Source organism: Rana temporaria, chromosome 1, assembly GCF_905171775.1.
Source record: "Rana temporaria chromosome 1, aRanTem1.1, whole genome shotgun sequence".
In the NCBI taxonomy this organism is placed as follows: Eukaryota; Metazoa; Chordata; class Amphibia; order Anura; family Ranidae; genus Rana; species Rana temporaria.
This window is the reverse complement of record NC_053489.1, coordinates 8,916,765-8,941,330: the sequence shown is the minus strand read 5'-3', so window position 1 is coordinate 8,941,330 and position 24,566 is coordinate 8,916,765. Positions and strand designations below refer to the sequence as shown.

General features: G+C 45.2%; 1 protein-coding gene across 1 annotated transcript in view; it reads left to right on the top strand.

Moving 5' to 3' along the window:
- Positions 1 to 21,971, top strand: part of LOC120924504 (probable N-acetyltransferase CML1) — a 42,024-nt gene extending 20,053 nt beyond the window's left edge. The window contains exon 2 of the mRNA XM_040335471.1: positions 21,273 to 21,971. Coding sequence (XP_040191405.1) covers positions 21,280 to 21,951 — 672 coding nt within the window. The 5' untranslated portion in view covers positions 21,273 to 21,279 and the 3' untranslated portion in view covers positions 21,952 to 21,971. The remainder of the gene's footprint in view (positions 1 to 21,272) is intronic.
- The last annotated feature ends 2,595 nt before the right edge of the window (positions 21,972 to 24,566 follow it).

Below are 24,566 nucleotides of genomic sequence, written 5' to 3'. Positions count from 1 at the left end.
ATTTTTTTTTAGCAGACACCCTAGGGAATAAAATGGCTGTCATTGCAATGTTTTATCTTGCACGGTATTTGCGCAATAATTTTTTAAACGCCTTTTTTTTGGGGAAAAAAGTTGTTTCATGAATTAAAAAAAATAACAAAACAGTAAAGTTAGCCCAATTTTTTGGGAAAATATGAAAGATGATGTTACACCGAGTAAATAGATACCTAACATGTCACGCTTTAAAATTGCGCACACTCATGGAATGGCGCCAAACTTTGGTACTTAAAAATCTCCATAGGCAACGCTTTGAATGTTTTTACAGGTTACCAGTTTAGATTTACAGAGGAGGTCTAGTGCTAGAATTGTTGCTAGCGCTCTAACGCACGCGGCGATACCTCACATATGTGGTTTAAACGGCGTTTACATATGTCGGCGGGACTTACGTGCGCGTTCACTTCTGCGCACGAGCTACCGGGTACAGGGGCGTTTTAATTTTTTTTATTATTGTTTTTTTCATTTTTTTTACTTATTTATGTTTTAACATTTAAAAAAAAAAAACTGTATTACTTTTATTCCTATTACAAGGAATGTAAACATCCCTTGTAATAGGAATAGTGTGTGACAGGTCCTCTATATGGAGAGATGCGGGGTGGTCAATAAGACCTCACATCTCTCCTCCAGGCTGGAAAGCATGAGATCAGTGAAAAAAATTTCACCAATCTCATGATCAGTGCTGCTTACTAGCCGCAATCGCGGCTTTGTTTACATACGTGTACCCAGGCGTGACGTCATCACATTGGGCCCGGGCCTCCGACAGGTATTAGAGATGACTGGTGACCATCTGGTCACCAGTCATCTCTATGCTTCCTGCCTGCGCCGGACGATTCCTTCTCCGGGCCCCTGATGGCACGGGAGAGCCCGGAGAAGCAACGGATGGCGGCGGGAGGGGGGATGTCCCCTCCAACCGCCTATACGAATGATCAAGCGGTGGAACCGCCGCTATGATCGTTCTTATGGTGCGCAGGATCGCCAGCTGAAGACATGGATATCTGAATGATGCCTCTAGCTGCCGGCATCATTCAGATATCCCCCCGCAAAGCCCAGAACGTCATATGACGTCCACCCAGGATGGGAGATCCCATCTGTGGGCGTCATATGACGATGGGTCGGTATTGAAGTGGTTAAGAACCGCCGCACAAACATACATATACGTCGACAGAATGGCACGGCTGGGCAAATGGGCGTACATGTACGTCCCCTTTAATTTCCTGCCGTGTGTCGCAAGCTCTGTGCCCGTGGGACCCGTGGACTTGATGTCCGCCGGTGTGCTGCGATCTGGTCACTGAGCTGAAAAACAGGGGGGGGGGGGATGTCAGTGTAAACACAACATCTCCACATTCTTCCTAGTGACATGTCTTGGTTGTCTGTTCCCTCTCATCGGGAGCAGCGATCAGTGACGTGTCACTCGTAGCCACGCCCCCAACAGTTAGAACCACTCCCTAGGACACACTTAACCCCTTCAGCGACCCCTACAGGTTAACCCCTTCACTGCCAGTGTCATTTTTACAGTAAATCAGTGCATTTTTTATAGCACTGATCGTGGTAAAAAATGACAATAGTCCCAAAATGGTGTCAAAAGTGTCTGATGTGTCCGCCATAATGTCGCAGTCATGATAAACATCGCTCATTACTATAAAAAAAATATATTAATAAAAATGCCATAAAACTATCCCCCATACTATCCCCCATGCTATAACTTTTGCGCAAACCAATCAAACGCTTATTGCAGTTTGTTTTACCACAAATATGTAGAAGAATACGTATCGGCCTAAACTGAGGAAAAAATATATATTTTTTATATATTTTTGGGGGATAATTATTATAGCAAAAAGTAAAAAAATATTGCATTTTTTTCAAAATTGTCGCTCTATTTTTGTTTATAGCGCAAAAAATAAAAACCGCAGCAGTGATCAAATACCACCAAAAGAAAGCTATATTTGTGGGAAAAAGGACACCAATTTTGTTACGACCGCGCAATTGTCAGTTAAAGCAACGCAGTGCTGAATCGCAAAAAGTGGCCTGGTCATTGGGCAGCCAGGGCTTAAGTGATTAAATACCACATACACATACATTGACAGGACACAACATTTAACATTACAAGAAAAGACAATAAAAGCTATGTACACACAGGCGAGAATCCCGTTGAAAAAAAGTCTATTTTTTCGACGGGATTCCCGGCAAGCTTTTCTTGCTAAGCCCTGTGTACACACACACATTCAAAAGAACCGCCGTTCTTTTGTTTTGTTTTTTTTCACAATCAGGTTTATTAATGTGTAGAAAAATGAATACAGATTACATTTTACATAGTATTGACATTAGATGTCCGGAGTAACAATCATTATACAGAATTACAGAATTATTACAAAATTATACAGGATTCGGACCAGATTTAGTAATAATTATTCTATTCAAATAGATGCATTTCAGAATATGAGGTAGGGGGAGGGAAGGGGGGTAGGAGGGTGGTGGTAGAGGGGGGTGAGAAAATGTAGGAGGAGGAGGGGAGAGAGAGACAGAAAAAAAAAAAAAAAAAAGGGGGGGGGAAGGAGAGGGAGAATCTTTTATTAGGAAGGAGAGGATAGCTAGTCTATATATTCAATGTTACATTGGTTTGACAGGAGGATTAATATACTATCTGTCGCAATCAATATACAGGTACATATATAGTCGTATCATTGTGTGGTCAAAGTAACATTCTATTTAGTCATATTAACAACAGTTGGTAATCATTGGTATATTTAAATAATACCCAAGGTTGCCAGATTTTGTGGAAATTTGTAGCGTTTTCTTTCTTCATGGCTATTAATTCGTCCATTTTGTGCATATATTGCACTCTGTCTAACCAATCTTTAATGGATGGGCATTTGGAGGATTTCCAGTGTAATGGGATTAGTGTTTTTGCTGCAGTCAGCAGGTGTCTTGTGAGGGACTTTTTGTAGCTGCTAATCGAGAGGTGGTTAGCGTGGATAAGGCAAGCGGCAGCGTCCAATTTGATACTCGTGTCAGTGATTAATTTGATGCAATTTATAACTCTAGACCAGAAATCAGCTATCGGTGGGCAGGACCACCAGGTGTGCAAGAAAGTACCCACTTCCTTCTTGCATCGCCAACAAGTGTCTGGGGTTGTCGGCGACCATTTTCTGATCTTTGAGGGAGTTATGTACCATTGGGTTAAGACCTTGTAGGAAATTTCTTGGAATTTCGTGCTCAGTGAACACCTGTGGGCGAAAATACTTGCTCTTTCCCATTGATCGTCACTCAGTGTGGTGTTTAGTTCCTTTTCCCATTGGTTTTTGTGTTTGTTTTGCGCCTGTGCCTGTGTCTGGAAAAGCCATGAATAGGCTAAAGAGGTCGTTCCCAGGATCTGGGCTCCTGAGAGGCAAATTTGCTCCAATTGGGTAGGTATTTTCCGGAACTCTAATTTGTGTTTACTGTTTATCAAGAAATTCTGGATTTGAAGGTAGAACCAGAATCCCGGAAACGACCCCCCCAGCTCATCTTTCAGGGTGTCCATGGTTTTAATTTTATTACCGGTGAGACAGTGTATGGCAAGTAGCTTCTTTGTGGGTAACACAGATTTAGGTATAATTATACCTTGGCCCGGAGGGAAATCAGGGTTGTCAGTTATTGGGGTTAGTGGTCCCGGTATTGAGGCTAGGTTGTGTAGCAAGGCAACACTGTGCCAAACTGACAATGTCGCAGTTATTAGCGGGTGCGTACTCTTGTTTTTGGATTTGGAAGTATTGGACCATGGGTGGAAAGCAAGTATGTTGGTGTCTTGTGTTAGTTCAAGTTGGACCCAGTCTTTAGTCGATTGGTGACAGTGCCAATCGATGAGTCTGGTGATATGTGCTGCGAAATAATATTTTTTAAAATCTGGGAGGCCTATTCCACCTTTTTGTTTGGATTGTGTGAGTTGTGAGAAGTTAAGTCTTGGTTTCTTGCCTGCCCAAAGAAATTTCAGTTGTGCACTGCGTAGTTTTGTAAAGAAGGAGGCATGTATTTTTATGGGTAGAGCATTAAAAAAATATAGTAATCTTGGAAGAATCGTCATCTTCAAGATAGAGGCCCTGCCGAACCAGCTGAACAATTTGGGGGACCATCTTTGTAGGTCCTTAGTAATGGATTGCAAGAGAGGAGTGAAATTTGCTGAGAAAATTCCGTCTATTGTAGGGGTCAGTTTTATTCCTAGATATTTGAGATGTTTTTGTTCCCATTTAAAATTGTGATTGCTTTTTAATAGATCATATTCTCTAGTCTCAAGGGTCAGGTTGAGTGCTTCCGATTTATTGTTGTTTATCTTGAAGTTGGAGATATAACCAAAGTTATTAAAAATTTTTAGGATGTTGGGCATGGATATATGTGGTTTAGAGACGAAGAACAATAGGTCATCCGCGTAAGCGGCAATTTTATACTCTCTGTCTTGTATTGTGAAGCCTCCAATGTCACAGGAGTTGTTTATTGTTCTAATTAGGGGTTCTAAGGATAAGATAAATAGGAGTGGGGATAGGGGACACCCCTGGCGGGTGCCATTTGTGATTGTTATTGCTTTTGAGAGAGTATTGTTAACCTTTACCAGAGCCCTGGGGTTAGTATATAATGCGCCAATCCAACTAAGCATGTTGCATTCTAGACCTATGTGCGAGCAAGTGGCCTTCATGTAGTCCCATGAGACTCTATCAAAGGCCTTCTCCGCGTCTGTAGACAGGAGAAGGCCTCTGATTCCGGATTTTTTGGCGTAGTGGATTAGACTCAGAGCTTTGGAGATGTTATCTCTCGCTTCTCGGCCGGGCATGAAGCCCACCTGTTCTGGGCCGATCACCTGGGAGAGGAGTGGTTTTAGTCTGTTTGCGAGTATTTTCGCTAGTAACTTAATGTCTATGTTTAAAAGGGAAATAGGCCTGAAGTTGGCGCACTCTGTATGGTCTTTATCTGGCTTGGGTATAACAGCTATATGTGCTGTGAGCAATGAGGTAGAGTTGTGTTCATTTTTGGCTAGGTGGTTTAGAGCTCTGGTCAAGGGGGGTGAAATTATTTGTAAGTATGTTTTGTAATATTGTGATGTGAACCCGTCGGGGCCCGGGCTTTTACTTTCTTTTAGTGATTTTATTGCTTCCTGTAGTTCGGTTAGTGTGATTGGGTTCTCCAAAAGTTCTATGTCCTCTTTACGTATGGAGGGCATGTTACTTTCTCGTAAGAACTCTGTGATATGTATTTCTCTTGTGGTTGTGACATTTGTGGGTCTGTGTTGTGGAGGGAGATTGTATAGTTTTGTGTAGAATTCATGAAAGAGTGTTGCAATATGTTCAGGGTCGTGTTCGAGAGTACCTTGCTTGTTTCTAATGGCTTGAATACGGTTTGTAGTAATCGTGTCTTTAAGTGCCCTAGCTAAATATCTGCCGCTCTTGTCACCGTGTTCGTAGAAAATGTTTTTTTTAAATAGGAGGGCTTTTTGCGTCTGTAAATTAAGCAGTTGTACCAAAGCTTTCCTGTTGACTGCAAGTTCCTCCTCTACTTGGGATGAAAGGTTTTTTTTGTGTTGTAATTCTAGTTGGGCTATTTTGTTGGATAGCGAGGCAATCTCTTTATCTCTTTCTCTTTTCCTGATAGAACCCCATCTGATGAGGTCTCCCCTAATTACGGCTTTGTGAGCTTCCCAATTGTTCAGTGGGTCCGTGTCTTGTTCCCCGTTCTCCTCGAAGTAGTGTCTTATAGAGTCTTGTATACTGTCTCGTATTGTTAGGTCGGTTAGTAGGGCGGCGTTCAGTCTCCAATTGAAACCACTGGTCCTAGTTGTTTCAAAATTAACAGAGAGTGCAACTGGGGCATGGTCTGATATGGAGATGATGCCTATCTCTGCTCTGGTTAGTTTAGGTAAATCTCTTTGGGTAATGAATATTAAATCAAGTCTTGAGTACCTCTTGTGGGGGGCAGAATAGTAGGAGTAGTCCCTATCTGTGGGGTGTGAGGATCTCCAAGTGTCTACCAATGACAGAGATTGTAGTTGGGCTTTTATTTTCTTTAGGATCTTGTAGGTTACATGAGTGTGACCGGTGGAAGTATCTTGTAGGGGTGAGAGGGGAACGTTGAAGTCTCCGCCCAAAAGCACACATCCTTCAGAAAAACACTTTAATTCAGAGATGATTTTCTTGCAAAAGGTAATGTGTTTTCTATTGGGGAAATATACATTAGCAAGTGTGACGGGGGTTCCTTCCCATGTTCCTTTCAAAAAAATGTACCTTCCTTCTTGATCAGTCAAGGTATTTTTGAGGGTAAAGGGGGCATTCTTATTGATTAGTATTGAGACCCCTTTTGTCTTGGCGTTGGGGTTCGATGCGTGGTAGGCTGCAGTGTATAGGTTGTCGGTTATTTTAGGAATATTTTGACCTTTAAAGTGGGTTTCTTGTAGGTATATGATTGAAGGTTTAATTTTCCTAATTTCTTTCAAAAATTTAGTGCGTTTCTCTGGAATGTTAAGTCCATTAATGTTATGTGAAACCAATGTGGGAGATTTGCCTAGAAATGCGTAGGCCATTGTTGGGAGTTGGAGAGGTGGAGATGGGGTTGGAGGTAGATGAGAAGAAGGGAAGGTAAAAAAAAAAAAAAAAAAAAGGGGGGGGGGGGAGGAAGAGATATGAGGAGGTAGGAGGGGAGGTGGAAGAGAGGAGTCTGTATGGAGCCCCAACAGACACCTCACGTGAGTCACGGCCCTATTTGGGGTAATGGGTGTTAGGGCCCGTAGACACTCTTGTATATAAGAAAGACAAAAGTGTCAAAAGATGACTCTGGTGGGAGAGTGGGAGGTCACTTTGTGGATGGGTTGTGTTCTTGTAGTCCGCAGAGGAGAACACAAAACTTGGAATTATGAAGGATTTAACATTGTGGTCTGGAGTTGGAACAGTAACGTTGAACAAAAGTAATATAAAAGTTTTAACATAACCGTCTCGGAGGCATGTGTTACGAAGGTAGTGGTGTGCATTGTTTATTTATTTAGGCATCTGTCACCTATGTGAGTTTAAGCGGTTCTAACCAAGGTTTGTAGGTAACTTTGGTCATATAGTAAAGGTGTAGATCTCGTAAACTTAGTCAACCTAGCATGTCAGTGGTGTATGCTCATATTAGTCCTTAACAGTAGAACACAGGGTGCAGAACTGGCTCTGTGTTCAAACCCTGTTGAGGTAACTATTGACATTTGCTCTGTTGGAGATTCATTGACTCCTATGTATAATATGCTCGGTTTAATTTCAAGTATGCAGTGTCTAGAGGGTTTATGTATTATTTAGTATGCGTTTATCAGATGGCGAGGGGGGAGCTCAACTACTCCTCTTGGTCATCAGACTCAGTTTACCAAGTCTCCTGATTGCAGAGGTGTATGTATATACTTTATTCTGTGAGGGGTCTCTCAGGTTTGTGTGCATGTAGGATATGTCTACATGTGGTGGTCTGGTGGGTGTACCCTTTTCTCCAGGTTTACAGGCAGTGTGTTTAAGCAATGGGCCTGGTACCCTGTATAGTTTGATGGGTTTTGGTGTAGAAGGGTTGAAAATTAGTTTAAGAGGGAAGTTTTATAGACTGACTTACTTGACACTGTTAGTATCTTGGCTTTATTTGATGGTTGTTGGAGTGCCTGTTCATAGGGTAATGAAGTTATATGTTCTGTCAGTTGTGAGGCATTGTATTTAATCCAAGTCACATCAGTATCTCAAATCATTCAGGGGTTCAATTATCTGTGACACTCATCTTGACATGTGTCAAGATCTGTGATATAGTTATAGTTAGGAGTCCCTCTAGCGGGTGAGACAGGTACCATATTGCTAAAGTTATCTAAAAAAAAAAAAATACCGTGAAACCTATCTTTCTCATGGCTAAGATGATCTATCATACTGCCATGAGTTTGTGCGTGTGTGTTGAGCATAGCAGGTTGATAGTAGTCCTGCAATCAGGTCACACATGGCCCGAGCGACTCATCCTCCGCTTTGCAGGGATCGTTATGACAAACCAATTGTGTGTTTTCAGTATTCCTTATTTCATGCTATAAAACATGTTAGTTAACTCTGGACTGATTTCCCACAAGACATTTTTAAGGGTATACCTAGTGGAGATGGGTATTGAAATAGATAAGGTATGGAGTGATGATTGTTGTGGTATTTGCTCAAATAATAATGAAGTTATACATTTTGTCAGGTGAGAGTTATTATTTTAAACCCATTTAACAGTATTATCACCTATCATCTGAGGATTATGTCCACTATAACATTCATCATGACTTGTGTCAAGACCTGTGGTGAAGCTAGGGGTCCCCCTAGTGGTTGAGACAGGTAATATAATGCTTAAGTTATTCAGAATATAATTCTATAGAGTTTATCCCCCTCGCGGTCAAATTAAGCTATCACTCTGCCATGGTTTTGTGTCAATGTAGAGAGCATAGCAGATTGGTAGCTTTTCTACAGGCAAATTACGCGTGGCCTGTGCGACGCGTCCTCTGCTCTGCAGGAGTTATTGAATTAAACTAACTGTGTATCACAAGTATTTCTTACCTTTGACCACATTACATGTTAATTTACTCTAATTTACTCTATGTTACCCCTCTATAAATCAGCCCAAAATACATACATTAGAGAGACATATATACAGTAAGTCAGTAAAATATGCGGCTAAGGAGACATAGATGGGTTAGCCATGAAGGGGGCATACAGTAAACGTGATTCAACATATGACATTGGAATCAGAGTGTGGGGGGGGGGAAGTATTGGTTCCAGTTTCTACCTAGGCACTAGCGCCTATCCGTGTGATTGTAGGAGGGGGGGATCTTGGGGGATATGGCGGTTTGGTATCTCTGACCTGAATCTTGGAGTGGTAGGATGTTTTTCCGAAGGTAGCCGAGTAGCCTTGTATAGGTTCTCCCACGCGATGTGTATATGAGAGACATTTAGAACGATGAGTCCTCTGCCGGGCGGTGGAGTCAGAGTGTCTTTGGTAGAGCTGAGGTATGTTCTTCGCCTTTGGTGGAATACTGTTAAGTACACAAAAAAAAATACTGGTAATACTGATAAAAAAAAGGAAAGGAAAAAGGAAGGAAAGAAAAAAAAAAAAAAAATTGAAAAAGGAACCGCTGTTGGGGGGTTGCTTAGGTGTTGTTACAATGCAATGCACACCACATTATAGGATCTGTGCTTTATCTTGCGTCCCTCGATCTTGGAGCTTTAGCTGCTGGTGAGGGCTGGTTGCCTCTGTAGTAACTTTTCTTGAGCTTTCCGGTGTGGTAAGGTGATTTGGCCGGGGATGGATCTTGCTGCAGGGGTTGATGTATGAAAGCTGGGGGTGGTAGAAATTCCGCGTACCAGTCGGGTAATTCTACTGGTGCGATTTGCAGGCTCTCGCAGAACTGTCGCAGCTCATCCGGGATCTTGAGGAGGTACTGTTTCCCATTAAAAGCAGCTTGCAGAGCGAATGGAAACTTCCATCTGTAGCTGATTCCTTTAGACCTCAATACTTCTAGCAGGGGTTTCAAGGCCCTTCTGTTTTTGAGCGTGATCGGCGACAGGTCCTGGAAGAGCTGGATATCAACCTCGTTGTAAACGATCTGGTCATTCACTCTGGCCTTTTGCAGAATTTCTTCCTTTAAAGGATAGTTGGGGAGGCAGCATATTATATCCCTGGGTGGTGTGTTATCAGGGGCTCTCGGTCGCAGTGCTCTGTGCGCCCTGTCGAAATCGATAGGTGAGGCTTCAGGCCTGTCTAATAGGCCATTGAAGATGGTTGTGAGGGCCGGCTTGATTTGTTCTGGGAGCACCGATTCCGGGACACCTCTCACCCTAATATTGTGTCTGCGTCCGCGGTTGTCCAGATCTTCTATTTGGCGGTTGGCGTCGATCAATTGTTGGGAATGTACTTCTGCGATGTCGTCTAGTCTTGTAAGAGCTCGGTCTCGTCTCTTACCTGCTCTCTCGTTTACCGCCATTTGTTCTGACATTCTTAGCAGTTCTGTTTTAATGTCCGTTATGGCTACCGAGAACGAGTTCTTAATATCTGCCGCAATCTCCATCATAGTGGCGTAGTTTAGTGGGCAATCGGATGGTATGTTGTCTCTGCTAGAGTCCTCTGAGGCAGGGAGGGAGACCTCGTCATCTTCCATGTCGTCTCTCCTATCAGAGTTGTGAGCCAGCGCCATCTTGGGTTTCATGTGCCCGCTGTTGTAGCGATATTTGTTCAGGTTTGCGGGTGTATTCTTCCCTTTAGGGGTGCCCATCGACCTGAGTTGTCTGTTAGGAGTCCCCCTTTTGATGCGGGTGTTCATACTCCTTTTTTGGACGGTGTTTGCAGCGTCTGTTCCAACTCTGGGACCGGAGCTCCTTCACTCAGCGTCCATCCACGCTGCTCGCCAGGCCACGCCCCCGACCGTTCTTTTGAATGGCAAGAACGCGGTGACGTCCTTGACTACGACGAGCATGCGCTCGTCACATTCGATGCCGTCGTCGCCATCTTGCTACACCCTACACTATGCCTTGGAAGCTACAGCGCATGCGTCAAAGTCTCATCGAGCATGCGCAGGTTTCCATGGAGGCCGGTAAGTATACACACGCTCTGGTTTCTCGGCAGGAAAACACTGCCGAGAATCCCGACGAGAAAAATAGAGAGCGGGTTCTCTATTTTTCTCGTTGAGATTCCCAGCAGCTTTCTTGACGAGAAAACCGTGCGTGTGTACGAGGCCTAATATTGTCCCCACATGAGATTCAAATTCAAATGAAACCATATTAGCTTATTACAAAGGTATGTCACTCTCTCCAGTAACAAATATGGAAGAATTCCCAGTATATAAGGACATAACACTTTTTCTAAGGAAAGTCTTCCTACGTTCACTGTATGAAAGAAAAGATACCACATCTGTCGATATAGCATGTAGTGATGTGGAGAGGACCAAAGGGCCTTGGATATTCCGAATTCTCTTCTGGAAGAAAGAATGAGGACATGCCTGAAATTTCTAATCCCAGCAAGAGACAGGCCAATCTACGAATCAGACCGTTGAAAATGCCGCCTCTATCTAAAAATAGATGGCTGAATCTCTATCAAGATCAGTCTGAACCATTTCAAGAAAAAGTAGATTGGATACAAAAAGGCACTTCTACTCTAACCCCTTGGGGAGAGACGAGCCCTTAATGACCCCAGGGCAAGGAAAAACATTATTGTAATGGTTAGGGGTTACCGCCGTTTACGATATTCCATTCCACCAACCCACGACAGCTTATGGACACTCCACAATCCAGCAGACAGGACCCATTGGATTTCCCCCAGGATAACGAGACACGGCTCTGTTCTCTGGTTCCAACGAATGACAATCGTTATCGAGAAGGCAGGTTTTTATATATACACAAAAAGAATGCTGCATTAATAAAATGGACAATGACACACTCCACCCACAACATCAAACAATGGTTCCGAACGAGTCCCCCTCAATCCACATCTTAGACAGACGTTCTGACTCCGCGATAAGCTATTCTCACCTGCTACACAATACACATTCCTTTGTAGACGTAATTGACATGCTAATTCACTACAGCTGAAAAGTCAGACATCTGACCTTTTAGACTGCCAACCCCCAACACATCTATCATCAATAGACTTCCACACAATGAAATATCTTAGGAGCCAGACTCAATTAACACCTCAACAGTCTGTGTCCCCACATGAATGAATACTGTCCTATTGAACTGTTGGGTTCAGAATAAACCACCTGTAATATTTCAAGATATCCTGCAATACATGGATTATCATTACTGTCCCATCTCACATAATCCGAGATATCATTTCTCAGTCATCCTATGCCCCTATTGGACATAGGATGACCCTAGACACAAGAGTCATTGGTGAAGCTGGCACAGGAGTACCCCACATCCTTCAAGAGCCTCTGGGTATCACGGGCCATACCGTTACAATTATCATAAAAAAGAGTGATAAAGGTGGTAATGTGGTCTTAATGAATGAAAATTTCTATGAGAAGGAAGCTAAACGTCTCCTTGATGATTGGACAACGTATGAAAAATTGGATTACAATCCTTTTCCCAATGTTGTCAATGAATTAAATGAGAAATTACTTGACGCTAAAGAAGCAGGATTCCTGAGTACTCGTGAACATCAATATTTACACGTACAGGAATTCAATGTACCTACCTTTTATATTATTCCCAAGGTACATAAAAACCTACAAATTCCACCTGGCAGGCCGTTTATTTGAGAGAATTGGTAGATATCTTGATTCCCTCTTGAAGGATATGGTTAAAAACCTGAAATCCTTCGTTCAGGACTAGCCAACATTTCTGAGCTTGAAGTGGGGGGAGAGGTGTTGCTAAATTGGCATTGGTGTCGAGTCGCTTAACCACTTGAATGCCACAGGAGTGGGGGATCGAGGTGTAAAGACCTCTTTAGATTCCTTCTACCCCGAGTTTGGACCATAGAATGAATTTTTGATAGAGTTACTGGAGTTTGCCTTGCTCAATAACTTTTTCCAGTTCTCTACACAAAATTATCAACAGATTTGTGCTACCTCGATGGGCGCAATGGGCGCAGCATGGGCTCTGGCCTATGCCTGCCTCCACCTAGGACTCCGGGAGGAGGAGAAAGTATTCAACTAGAGTTGAGCGGACACCTGGTTGTTCGGGTTCGACCGAACTTTCTGAAAAAAGTCCGGGTTCGGGACCCAAACTTGACCCCGAACCCCATTGAAGTCAATGGGGACCCAGACTTTTGACTACAAAAATGTCTCTAAAAAACGAATGGAAAGGGCTAGAGGGCTGCAAATGGCAGGAACATGTCGGTAAGAGCATGGCAAGTACTCTGCAAATAAATGTGGATCGGGAAGTAACTTAAAATAACGTAAAAAAAAAAAATCTTGACCTAGGAGGACGAAATCCATATGGAGTAGGAGGTTGAGGTGGCGGTGGATGTATATATTTCTCTCCCTATAAGAACAATCAGGAACCTTTCCCTAAAGTATCTAATGCAGAGTATCTCACAGGAACATATGCAGTGCTGGTGCAATATGCAGAGTATCTCACAGGAACATATGCAGTGCTGCTGCAATATGATTTCTGAAGCAGGACTGACTCCTATATATTTCTCTCCCTATAAGAACAATCAGGAACCTTTCCCTAAAATACCTAATGCAGAGTATCTCACAGGAACATATTCAGTGCTGGTGTAATATGATTTCTGTAGCAGTACAGTCTGACTCCTATCTAATTCTCTCCCTCAGATCAGATCAGCCTTTCCCTACCCTATCTAAAGCAGAGTGACGAGCTGTGCTATGTCCCTCTAGCTTATATAGAGTCTGGGTCACATGCTGCACTGGCCAATTACAGCCATGCCATTAGTAGGCATGGCTGTGATAGTTTCTTTGTCACAGGAGTAAAACAAATGGTGATTGGCTGCCCTGCAGCCCACCATTACATTGCCAAACACCGGACCCAAACCCGAACTTACAGCAAATTGTTCGGGTTCGGGCCGGGTACAAAAAACCCACAAGTCCATACCGAACCCGAACTTTACAGTTCGCTCAACCCTATATTCAACTCATCAATGTTCCAAGACTCTGTACATACATGGTTAAGGTACATTGACGATGTCCTCATGGTCTGGAAGGGTAGCCCAGATGATCTACAGGTATTTATAGATGAACTTAACAGAAACAAGAGCAATATACGCCTAACATACACGTGTGACCGGACGGAGATATCCTTCCTTGACCTCTGGATAACAATAGAAGACGGTCAATTTTGTACCCGTACCTTCCGTAAGGAGACAGCTGCTAACATACTATTGTGTGCAAGTAGCCACCATCCACACTGGCTAAAAAATGGAATCCCAGTAGGCCACTTCCTACCGATTAAAAGAAACTTAAAAAAAACTAAGGGCCATATTCTCAAAGAAGTTCCGCCGGCGTATATGGAGATGCGCGGCGTAAGTGTAAAAATGCGCCATCCTATCTATGCGCCGCAGTCACAGAACCAGATCCGCCAGAAACAAGGCTTCTCCCGTCCGTCCTAACTCATTTAAGTTTACGCAGCGTAGGCGCATATTTCCGCTGATGGCATCCTACGTGGCCATAGAATTAGTATTCAAATATGCAAATGATGTACTTAAGCGGATTCCCGAACCTACGCGCGATCGGCGTAGGCTACGCGCTGTGCGCGTAAGACGAATGGCCGGCTGAAATTTACTCCTCATAAAGCTCGGTTAACTTTGCTCCAGACCTGAGTAAGTCAGCTTGAAAGCAAATACAGCAGCACCATCCCGGACGAGCTGAGCAATCACACTTATAGGACAACACATTCGTTCGCCAACATGCCAGGGGCAGGCGTGGTCTTAGCACTACTAGTGTATGCAGAGGAAGAGGCAGAGGCGCGTAGAAGGAGGAGGGCACGTAGGAGGGCACGTGAGAGGGTATACCCACAGCGCATTAGCCTCTTTGGCATGGGTGATTTGGAGGTGTATCGCTGTTTCTGATTCACCCCTCATGCCATCCTGGAAATTACCAGAGCCCTGCAGGATGACATCACCAGCCCAACACAACGCTCACATGCAGTGCAGCCACTGGTGAAGGTCCTGGCAACACTGCATTTCCTTGCCACTGGGTCTTTTCAAAGAACAAGTGGAGACGTGGTTGGGATATCACAAACCAGCATGAGCAGATGTGTGCACCAGGTTGTCCTCGCAATCCTGAGACGCATGTCCCACCACATCATCAGACCCACCCAGGAGGTCCAGCGGCTGAAGGCAATGCGTGAGTTCTGCCAAATTGCCGGATTCCCACGCACCATCGGGGCCATTGATTGAACCCATGTGGCAATACAGCCCCCCCATGAGACAGAGCACATTTATCGAAATAGGAAGCATTGGCATTCCATCAATGTCCAGGTGATAGTGGATGCCCATGGCCTCATATGGCACGTCCGTGCCAAACACCCAGGATCCAGCCATGACAGCTTTATATACCGTCAAAGCGACATCCCAAGACAATTTGAAGAGAACGTGTATGGGGACAGCTGGCTGGTTGGTGAGTGACATGGGTGTCAGGTATGACTGTCCCCCCCCATGATGCAGACATCACAAGGGGCACATGCATGACTAACATCCTCCTGTCTTTTCCCTTCCAGGTGACTCTGCATATGCACTGGGACCCCATATGATGACCCCATTCCGGAACCCCCAAACCCCAGGAGAGGAAAACTACAATGCTGCACACATACGCACCCGTGCAGTGGTGGAGCGCACATTTGGCATCCTGAAGTCCCGTTTCAGATGCCTGGATAAGACTGGGGGGACCCTATTGTATTCCCCAAACTTTGTGTGCCAGATCATCGCTGCATGTTGTGTGCTGCACAACTTTGCAGTGAGAAGGGGCCTGGAGATTGACATACGTGATGACCTGACCCCTCAACCAGACATTCCCCCCTTAACCGAGGGTACCACGTCTTCTGAGGGATCAGCAATCAGGAGATGTCTCGTGGACCGAATCTTTGAATGTTAAAAATACACATTAAACATGGCACAATGAAAATGCACGCATGCACACCACTGTGGTCCCTAGCACACACACCCCACATGCACATCCCATTGGATTAGACCGAAGTACACCGCACGGTACTAAGGAGCAGCAACGCTGCGTCAATGCCCCAATGATGTTGCTGTCCATACATACACCTTTCACACGGACCTGGGGAGAACTTATCCCCAGCGACCGAGGGTGACACCCCTTACTGGCAGGAGTGTCACCCCCCCACATTCACACACCATTCACACTGTACTATGCGCTACTTTGTGCAGCACCCAAAAAAAAAAAAATCTTAACCAGAGCACAATAATAATACAACTCTTAATCAGAGCACAAATAATAATAAAACTCTTAATCAGAGCAAATATAATATTAAATTAAAAAATCACTGGCCCCGGCGCGGGCTGCGCCTGGTGCACAGGTTCCTGTTCTTCACTTGCCTGGGGGGAGCCTCATTTGGGGGTAGAGGAACATCCCCAGGTAGAGGAGCATCCCCAGGTGCCTCCCTGGCTGCCTGTCTGCCCTCTAGAGCCACCGCTATGCGGGTGAGCAGGGCCTCCTGGGAAGCAGTCTGGGCCTGAACAGCCATCCGCAGGCACCTGACCTCCCCCACTAGTTCTGCCGTGGTGTTCTGCAGCTCACCCAGGCTGGTGATTGTGGCTGCAGAGTTTCCAGCCACATCCTGGAGAGCATCCGGCACAGCTCCAGAGGAGGACAGGCTGTTGTTCAGGCGCCTCAATTCCTCCACAATGTCCTCCATACGGCGGCTTTGCTGGTCCTGCTGCCTGGCCAGCTTTTCGTGCAGCATTCCTGCCACACCCCTTGTTTTGTGGGTCGCCTTCCTGGGGACAGGAGTGGCTGGGGCCCTTGAATAGGGGGAGGACCTTGAGGGGCTGGTGATGAGGGGGATGGGACGGGAGGGACTGGAGAAGGTGTTGGAAGACCCTGAGGGGCTGGAAATGCGGTGGCTTTGGGATGGTCCTGCCACCATATGCGAGTCATCTAAAAATAAGAAGACCTCCTGCTCGCTATGGACCACCTCCTCATGGCCGATCTCCTCCTCAACCACCTCCTGCGCGGAGGACTGCCCACTCCCCTCCACCAAAGCCTGTTGGCTTCCCAGGGGGTCAGCCACTGAAGCAGGCTGCTCGGGGGATGGTGTGTGACGGCCACTGGCAGCATTAGACGGCCCAGCTCCCTCCTGCACACCTGTAGATGACACAAAACATTAACATGTTGGTGGACCCACACACTTGTCACATGACCCCCCCCCCCAAACATGCTACACACCAGATAGAAGATAAAACACACTTACCTGTCCTCATGGGCTGCTCACTGGAGTCATGGCCCTCCAGGCCCTCCACCTGCTCCCTCCTCAGGCAGCGGGCTATCACTTCCTCCTCCTCTGTGAGCCTGATCGGACAGGGTGGCCCACCTCCAGTGCCCCTGGCATGTTTTGAAATGATGGCCATCTTATTTCTGACCACACCCCGCAGGTCATTCATTTTCTTCACAATGTCCTGGGGGGTCCTCACCTCATGGCCTAAGGCATTGACCTGGGCAGCCACTTTTTTTAGGATCTCCTCCTTTTTTATTTTACTAGTGCTGGCACTATCTGCACCATGGAGCCTGGAATCAAATCGCTCCATGGCTGAGACGATAATGGCCCTCTCAGCATGGCTGTAGTTTTTTTTCCGTTTTTCTTTCGGTCCAGGCATAGCAGCAAAGTGTAATCTCCAAACACCAAAAGAAATCCAATGGAGTCACTTTGCACTAGTTGGGTGGATGTGCTGAGGCTTTTATGCACTGGGCCGGCCCAACTCAGCGGAGATGTACGCCTATTGTTGTTTTACGCATGCGCAGAGGGCGGGGCACGTCCGGCGCATGCTCCGTTCGGTCTGGACATCATTTGCATGGGGTCACGGTTCATTAGAATGCTTCACGCCCACATCCCTCCTACCGTCACTTGCGCCTGCTTACGCCGACACATTTAAGTTAGGCGAGCGCAGCGTAGGACGCATGTGGTCCGGGAATATGGTCCGGCTCTCTCCAAGTTAAGCCGGCGGTGCGCATCTGAGATGCGCTACGCCTGACTAAATATGCGCCGATCTACGAGAATATGGGCCTAAATGTTTATCGACGTGAGGGACTTGACCTATATGCCAGATTGCGCAAACGCGCCTACTCACATGGACACATTAGAAAAGCTAAATAGAAAGTAGCCAATAGGAGTCGCAAAGAGTCTACTAAATATAAATACGATTAATCAAGTGGAAGAATCCCCAAAAAAACAGTGATCCTGTTAGAATAATAACAGCCTTTGGAACACAGTGGAATAGGGTGTGATCTATATTATAGAAACACTGGGGGATCCTGACAAATTCCACAGGATTAGCTGGAATAGCGAGCATGTCGCCGAAGATGGTAGCATGTTGTGCTAAAAACCTGGGCGCTATGCTAATTCAGTCTGAGACCCAACTTGGTTAACAACCTATCCACAAACCAAGGGAAGGTTTTTTGGAACTGTGACATTATGGCGGACACATCGGACACTTTTGACACATTTTTGGGACCATTCACATTTATACAGCGATCAATGCTATAAATATGCACTGATTACTGAATAAATGTGACTGGCAGGGAAGAGGTTAACACTAGGGGGCGAGGAAGGGGTTAAATATGTACCCTGCATAGTGTTTCTAACTGTGGGGCGAGGGAACTGACTGGGGGAGGTGACCGATCTGTGTCCCTATGTACAAGGGACACAGCATCGGTCTCCTCTCCCTGACACAGACAGCCACTAGGGGCGCCCCGTGCACCCCTAGTGGCTGTGAAAGACGAGGACGTCATATGACTTCCTGTCAGAACAATAGAGCCATTGTGCCGCCGTCAATTGACCGCGGCCGGTAGTATAGTGGTTAATGGATTCTATCCATTAAGGTGAAAAAACATCCGAGGATTAGTGGCCCCCCAACCCTCCCCGTTTACTTACCTGACCCCTCGAAAACCCCGCTCAGTAAACGCGCTGGCTTCTCGGCGCATTAATTGGTTGTATTGACAGCAGCACAGCCATTGGATCCCGCTGCTGTCAATCAAATCAATGAGGCGGGGCCGAGTGATAGTCGCCGGCTGTATCACAGGATCACGCCCGCGAACTAACACCCTTGGGAGAGAGCTTCCCATGAAGGGGTTTAGCTGATGCGGGGAAGAGCCGAGACAGCCACCAAGGGACCCCCCTAAATTTATAGTTTGATATTCCCTAATGGCTCTCTTATTTTTTTCTCTCCTCTTTTCGTTCCTTTCTTTTCCTTTTTTATTCTTTTCAACATTTTTCTGTTGTCTTTACTGTCCCCCAAGCATACTATTTATATCTAAGTTACCATTTGGTATCTTCCCTCTGGTTATTAATGATAGTTTTTGCTTTAAAATTACAAATTTTGAAAATTACCACTAAACATCCCTAAAAACGAGACACTTGAATCTCGAGCGATGGGCGGCATTCCCACGCAATAATGACCATATAAAAGGGAGTGAGGTCTGCCGACAATTATCGTCCATATGAAGCTAAGCTATTAGCCCTAGTAAAACGCGTTGACATCATCAACAGCCTCGTCATGTCACGTGACACCCGCCCATGTGTGGGCTTTTGGATTGCAGGACACTAGCTCAGGTTAGCTCTGGCTATGGGACAGCGGTCCGTGAGCAGCTTGCCATGTGTAACTGAATGTCCGGGATTATCTAACTCGATAACTTCCTTCAAACTTTTGACATAAACAATTTGACTCTACGATTACGGCAGATGGGATTCGGAAGAACAATTTGAGCTCTTGCCTCCTATCATGTAATGAGCTGTCATTGGCTGACCGCTGATTGCGTGGTAAAGGGCTGGGTGCGGTCCCTTACTCCGATCTGTGATCAGCCGAGTCTCAAAGACTCAGTGATCACAGATTGCGCCACGCACCCCCTGCAGGGACACGCTGACAGTACATGCTCAGGAGGATGTCTATTGATGGCCTCCCAGCAATTAAGGCCCATGCTGTAGCTGTCATTTGGTTATAGATTGGGCGGGAGGTGGTCAAACTTTGACAATAACAACTGGTAGATGATGATTGTGTAACGGTCACCACCATTTACGATTTTCATTCCACCAACCACGACAGCTTATCCGACACTCCAACCATCCAACAGACACGATCCATTCCATAAGAATTCCCCCAGAATTAAGACGAGACACAAGCTCTGTTCTTTCTGGTTTCAAATGAATGAATGAATGAACCTTTAATGGTACCTTAGCTTTCTTATATACAGTACAACATGTTACAGAAATCAAAGGAACAAAGAACTCTGCACCACATATCCAGACAGACATTCTGTCTCCGCATTTAGAGAGGGTAATTACTACAGTTAACAAGTCACATTCCACATCTAATCATCAAATAGGCTTTTCACACAGACAGTGTCATTAGCATCACACAATGGAATGTCTTTCAGGAGCCAGGCTCAATTAATACCTAAAAGTTAGACATCTGACCTTTACAGACTTAATTGGAATTGGATTGGATTGGAATAAATACTTATAGAGCGCCGGATGAGAGTTGTGAAACTCGCGTCTAAGCGCTTACCAACAAGCTGGGGGTATCCAGTTCCCAGGAGCAAACAGAAGAAACTAGGACATCTAAGTAAAAGAGGGGAACAGACAAGAAATAAACAGAAATATAAAAAGAGGGGGGGGTGTCAGAGCACAAAAAGCCTATCCCTACTCCCTGACCATGGACCGCAGCCTGGGATTAAGGCAGCGTCCTGCTAAGGGCTTGGAAGGCCAAGTGTCTATCTGTAGGCTTGTGAAAAAAGAAGTGTTTTCAAGCCCTTACGGAAGGCCATCAAGGAGGAGGATGCTCGGAGCTGATGAGGGAGCTGGTTCCAAAGAGAGTTCCCCATTGTTTGGAGCCGGCGGCCACCTTTTGAAGCTGATCGACTAGATTGAATAATCGCTAACAGGGCATCAGTCGAACGAAGCTCTCTGGGTGGACAGTAGTGTTGTGTCATATTCGATAAGTACATCGGACCTAGTTGCCAATAGGCCCGAAACACCAGACAGAGTGCCTTGAACTCAACCTGTTTTGCTATCGCGAGCCAGTGTAGATTCTTAAGCACCGGGGAGATGTGATTCCGCCTTGGGCAATTAGTACAAATAGACACAAAACAGTATTAGCATTGAAGGAGACACTCTTATTGACCAGTTGTGGGTCAGCATGAAATCACCTGTAATATGTCCAGATCTCCTGCAATACATAAATTATCATTTCTCAGCCATCCTATGCCCAAAAGGGGCATATTATGACCCTAGACCCAAGAGTCATTAGTGACGCTGGCACAGGAGTACCCCACATCCTTCAGAGGTCTCTGGGTGTCATGGGCCATTCCGTTACAGATTGGTTTCCACAAACAGCTGCACTAGATTTTGCACACTCCTGTTTTAGTAAATCAACCCCATAGCGTGCGGCATTCAGGTACTTTCGCAGCACTCCCCTTTGCAATGTTTAACTTGCACTATACAACAAAATATACAGTATGTGTGTGTATATATGTTGTCCTTCCTATCTTTTCTTGATATTCCCATTTAAAACACGTTGAAAATGTGTGTTAAAAACATGAATTTAATTACACATCTATTTTGTTTCAGGGACACGATGCCAAGACTTGTTGTACGGCAGTACAAGCACTCAGATTTCCCAGCAGTCAAAAAACTCTTCATTGAAGGATGTCATGAACACGCATACAGTACCTTCTACCATGCTTTGAGGCTTCCTCACACCTGGCTCCTCATGATTCTTGGATTTCTGCTCCCTCTGGTCACCGTTGGCTCCATCCTTCTGGCCATCTTGGATGTGGTTGTTGTTTTGGTTGTGCTTTGGCTGTGCGGAAGAAAGTTCTTCTATGACATTGTCACAAACTGTTTGGCAGCCGACCTGAAAGACATCCCCAAATATTATCTCCAGCGGGAAGGGTACAATTACTGGGTGGTGGAGTCCGATGGGGAGTTTGCCGGGATGGTGGCCGCTCTCCCGTCATATCTTCCCGGAGGAGAGAAAAACACAGAGCTCAAAAGAATGTTTGTGGTCCAAAGCCACCGGGGCAAAGGGATTGCTAAAGTCTTGTGCAGGACAGTCATTGAATTTGCACGTAAGAAAGGGTGCAAGGCAGTGATCCTGTCCACCACAACGGTACAAATCTCCGCCACACATTTGTACAGGTCGGTGGGGTTTAGGTGTACACACACCAGCTACATGACCGGGTTCACAGAAAGACTGGTTAGGCTGCAATGGATATATTTTAGATATGACGTCAACAATAGCAAATAAAAATGTTGCTTGAGTCTTCACTGCATCAGTTTATTAAAATACTTAACCTATCTGATATATGCAATGTGTGGTAAAGAAAGCTAAATAGTAAAAAACTAAATAGGAGAACCAAAAGGTAACTTTTCTTTAGGAAATATGAACCAAAATAGAAAAACAAAAACAAAACTTTTTTCTACTTACTTTACTGTGGGGTTTATTTTTGGTGGTGCATCATGGTAATTGCAAGAAATAAACAGGTAAAGCACTGGATTCACAAAGCACTTGCTCCCACTCGCTGTTAAAGATATGCTGGGTTTCCTCGGCGTAAGCCGGGGTAGGTGGGAGTGGGCGTGAGCCATGCTAATGAGGCGTGACCCCATGCAAATGATGGGCCAAGCGTCATAGAAGTACTTAAAACGAACGGCGCATGTGCCGTCCCGTGGCCGCATCCCAGTGCGCATGCTCAGAATCACATTGAGACAACTGCCTAAGATACGTCGAATCACTGCCTACGACGTGAACGTAACCTACGCCTAGTCATATTCACGTACAATGTAAACGACTTGTGTTCCCTGGTCCATACCTTACGTATCTCCCTCATTTGCATATGTGCATAGACAATTTATGGGAGCGGCAAATGCGCCTGGCGTAAATATGCGCCCACGATACGACGGCGTAGGCAAGTTACGTCAGTCGTAGGAAGCCTATTTTCAGGCGTATCTCAGGAGGGGGAGAGAGGGAAGTGGAGAGAGAGGTGAATGGAGGGGGAGAGAGAGGTGAATGGAGAGAGAGAGAGAGAGGTGAATGGAGGAGAGAGGTGAATGGAGGGGGTGAGAGGTGAATGGAGGGGGAGAGAGAGATGGGAGGGGGAGGGTGAGGTGAATGGGAGGGAGACGTGAGGGGAGGGGAGGGAGAGGTGAGGGAGAGAAAGAGGTGAATGGAGGGAGAGAGAGAGGTGAATGAAGGGGGAGAGAGAGAGAGAGAGGTGAATGGAGGGGGGGATAGGGGTGAATGGAGGGGGGGAGAGAGGTGAGGGGAGGGAAAGGTGAGGGGAGGGAGAGAGAGGGGTGAGGGGAGGAAGAGAGAAAGGTGAATGGAGGGAGAGAGAGGTGAATGGAGGGAGATACATTGTAATAGACTTTTCCCTGGCTCAATTCCAGGATACTCATGTTCTATTATTGCCGCTGAGCCAAATCTATGATGATGTGAGCATGTAGGCAGAAGGAAATAATTCACACTGCTTCAGTCTCCATCGTCATCTCCAACAGAAAGAGAAAGCCTTTATTCAAATCACAGCTTTTATAGCCAAAGTGACATAAGCAAACATCATCACATATGGGTGTATCTGATTGGCTCATCCACATACGGTGTTCTCTTGTTACATCTCTTTCTTGACCACGAGGCTTCACACAGCTCATCTCATGGAGGCCATTTTCCCTTTGCACGGTGGGAGGGGCAGAAAGGAGGGGGTTAAGGAGTAGGGAGTACAAATGAGGGGGTTGGAAAGAACATATGTTTTCCATCTTCACTCTGGGAGGATTTAACTTGGTCATGACTTTCATTTAAGGAAAATAATGCTAATGTAATACTGAAACACATACATATACAGTATATGCACATGTATGTATGTATGTATATATATATATATATATATATATATATATATACACACACACACACACACACACACATCGCAACAAGAAATAAAATAAATAAAACAATAAAAGAAAGGAGAGCAATATTTGAGTGGCTAGAAGAGAAATATAACATAGATGTAACGGTCACCACCGTTTACGATATTCCCATTCCATCAACCACAACAGCTTATCTGACACTCCACAATCCGACAGGCACGATCCATCCCATTTCCCCAGAAAGACGAGACAAGCTCCGTTCTCTGAGTCAAAATGTATGAACACTTTTAATGGTAACTCTCAGTCTTATATACAGTACAACATGTTACAGTAATCAAAAGAACAAAGAACTCTCCACCCACACATCACTTCAATACACACTCTCTTAGACAATGACATCCCGTTGAGCTAATTATTCCCCAGACATTCCGTCTCCGACAATAAGTGATTCACCTGCAGAATACACATTTCTATGTCAGACGTTTTGGGCACCGATCTAACATGACCTAATTACTACAGCTGAGAAGTCACATTCCACACATAAAACAGTATTAGCATACTTAATGAAAGGTCTTTCAGGAGCCAGACTGTCTACCAAGCTAAAATCCACCTCACCCCAGTACAGACTCAATTACCATCTTAAGCCCTGGTTCACACTGGGTACGATTTGGAACGATTTGAGATGCGATTTGACATGTCAAATCGCATTTCAAATCAGCGGCAATTGTCAGCAATGGCACTGTCCTAATCAGTGCGACGCCGCATCTGCGATTTCAAAAAGTAGTTCCTGTACTACTTTTTGAGATTTCGGGCCGCGATTTACATTAAATTGCGGCCGAAATCGCGGCAAATTTTTAATTCGCAGCAGTGTGAACCTAGGCTAACAGCCGGTGCTACATAGAGGAATAAGTCATTATTGACCGGCAGAGTCAGAATGTTAGTTCTTTGCAGACATTAAGGAATGTATTGTGGATTACTGTCAATGCTAAAACAATCCAACAT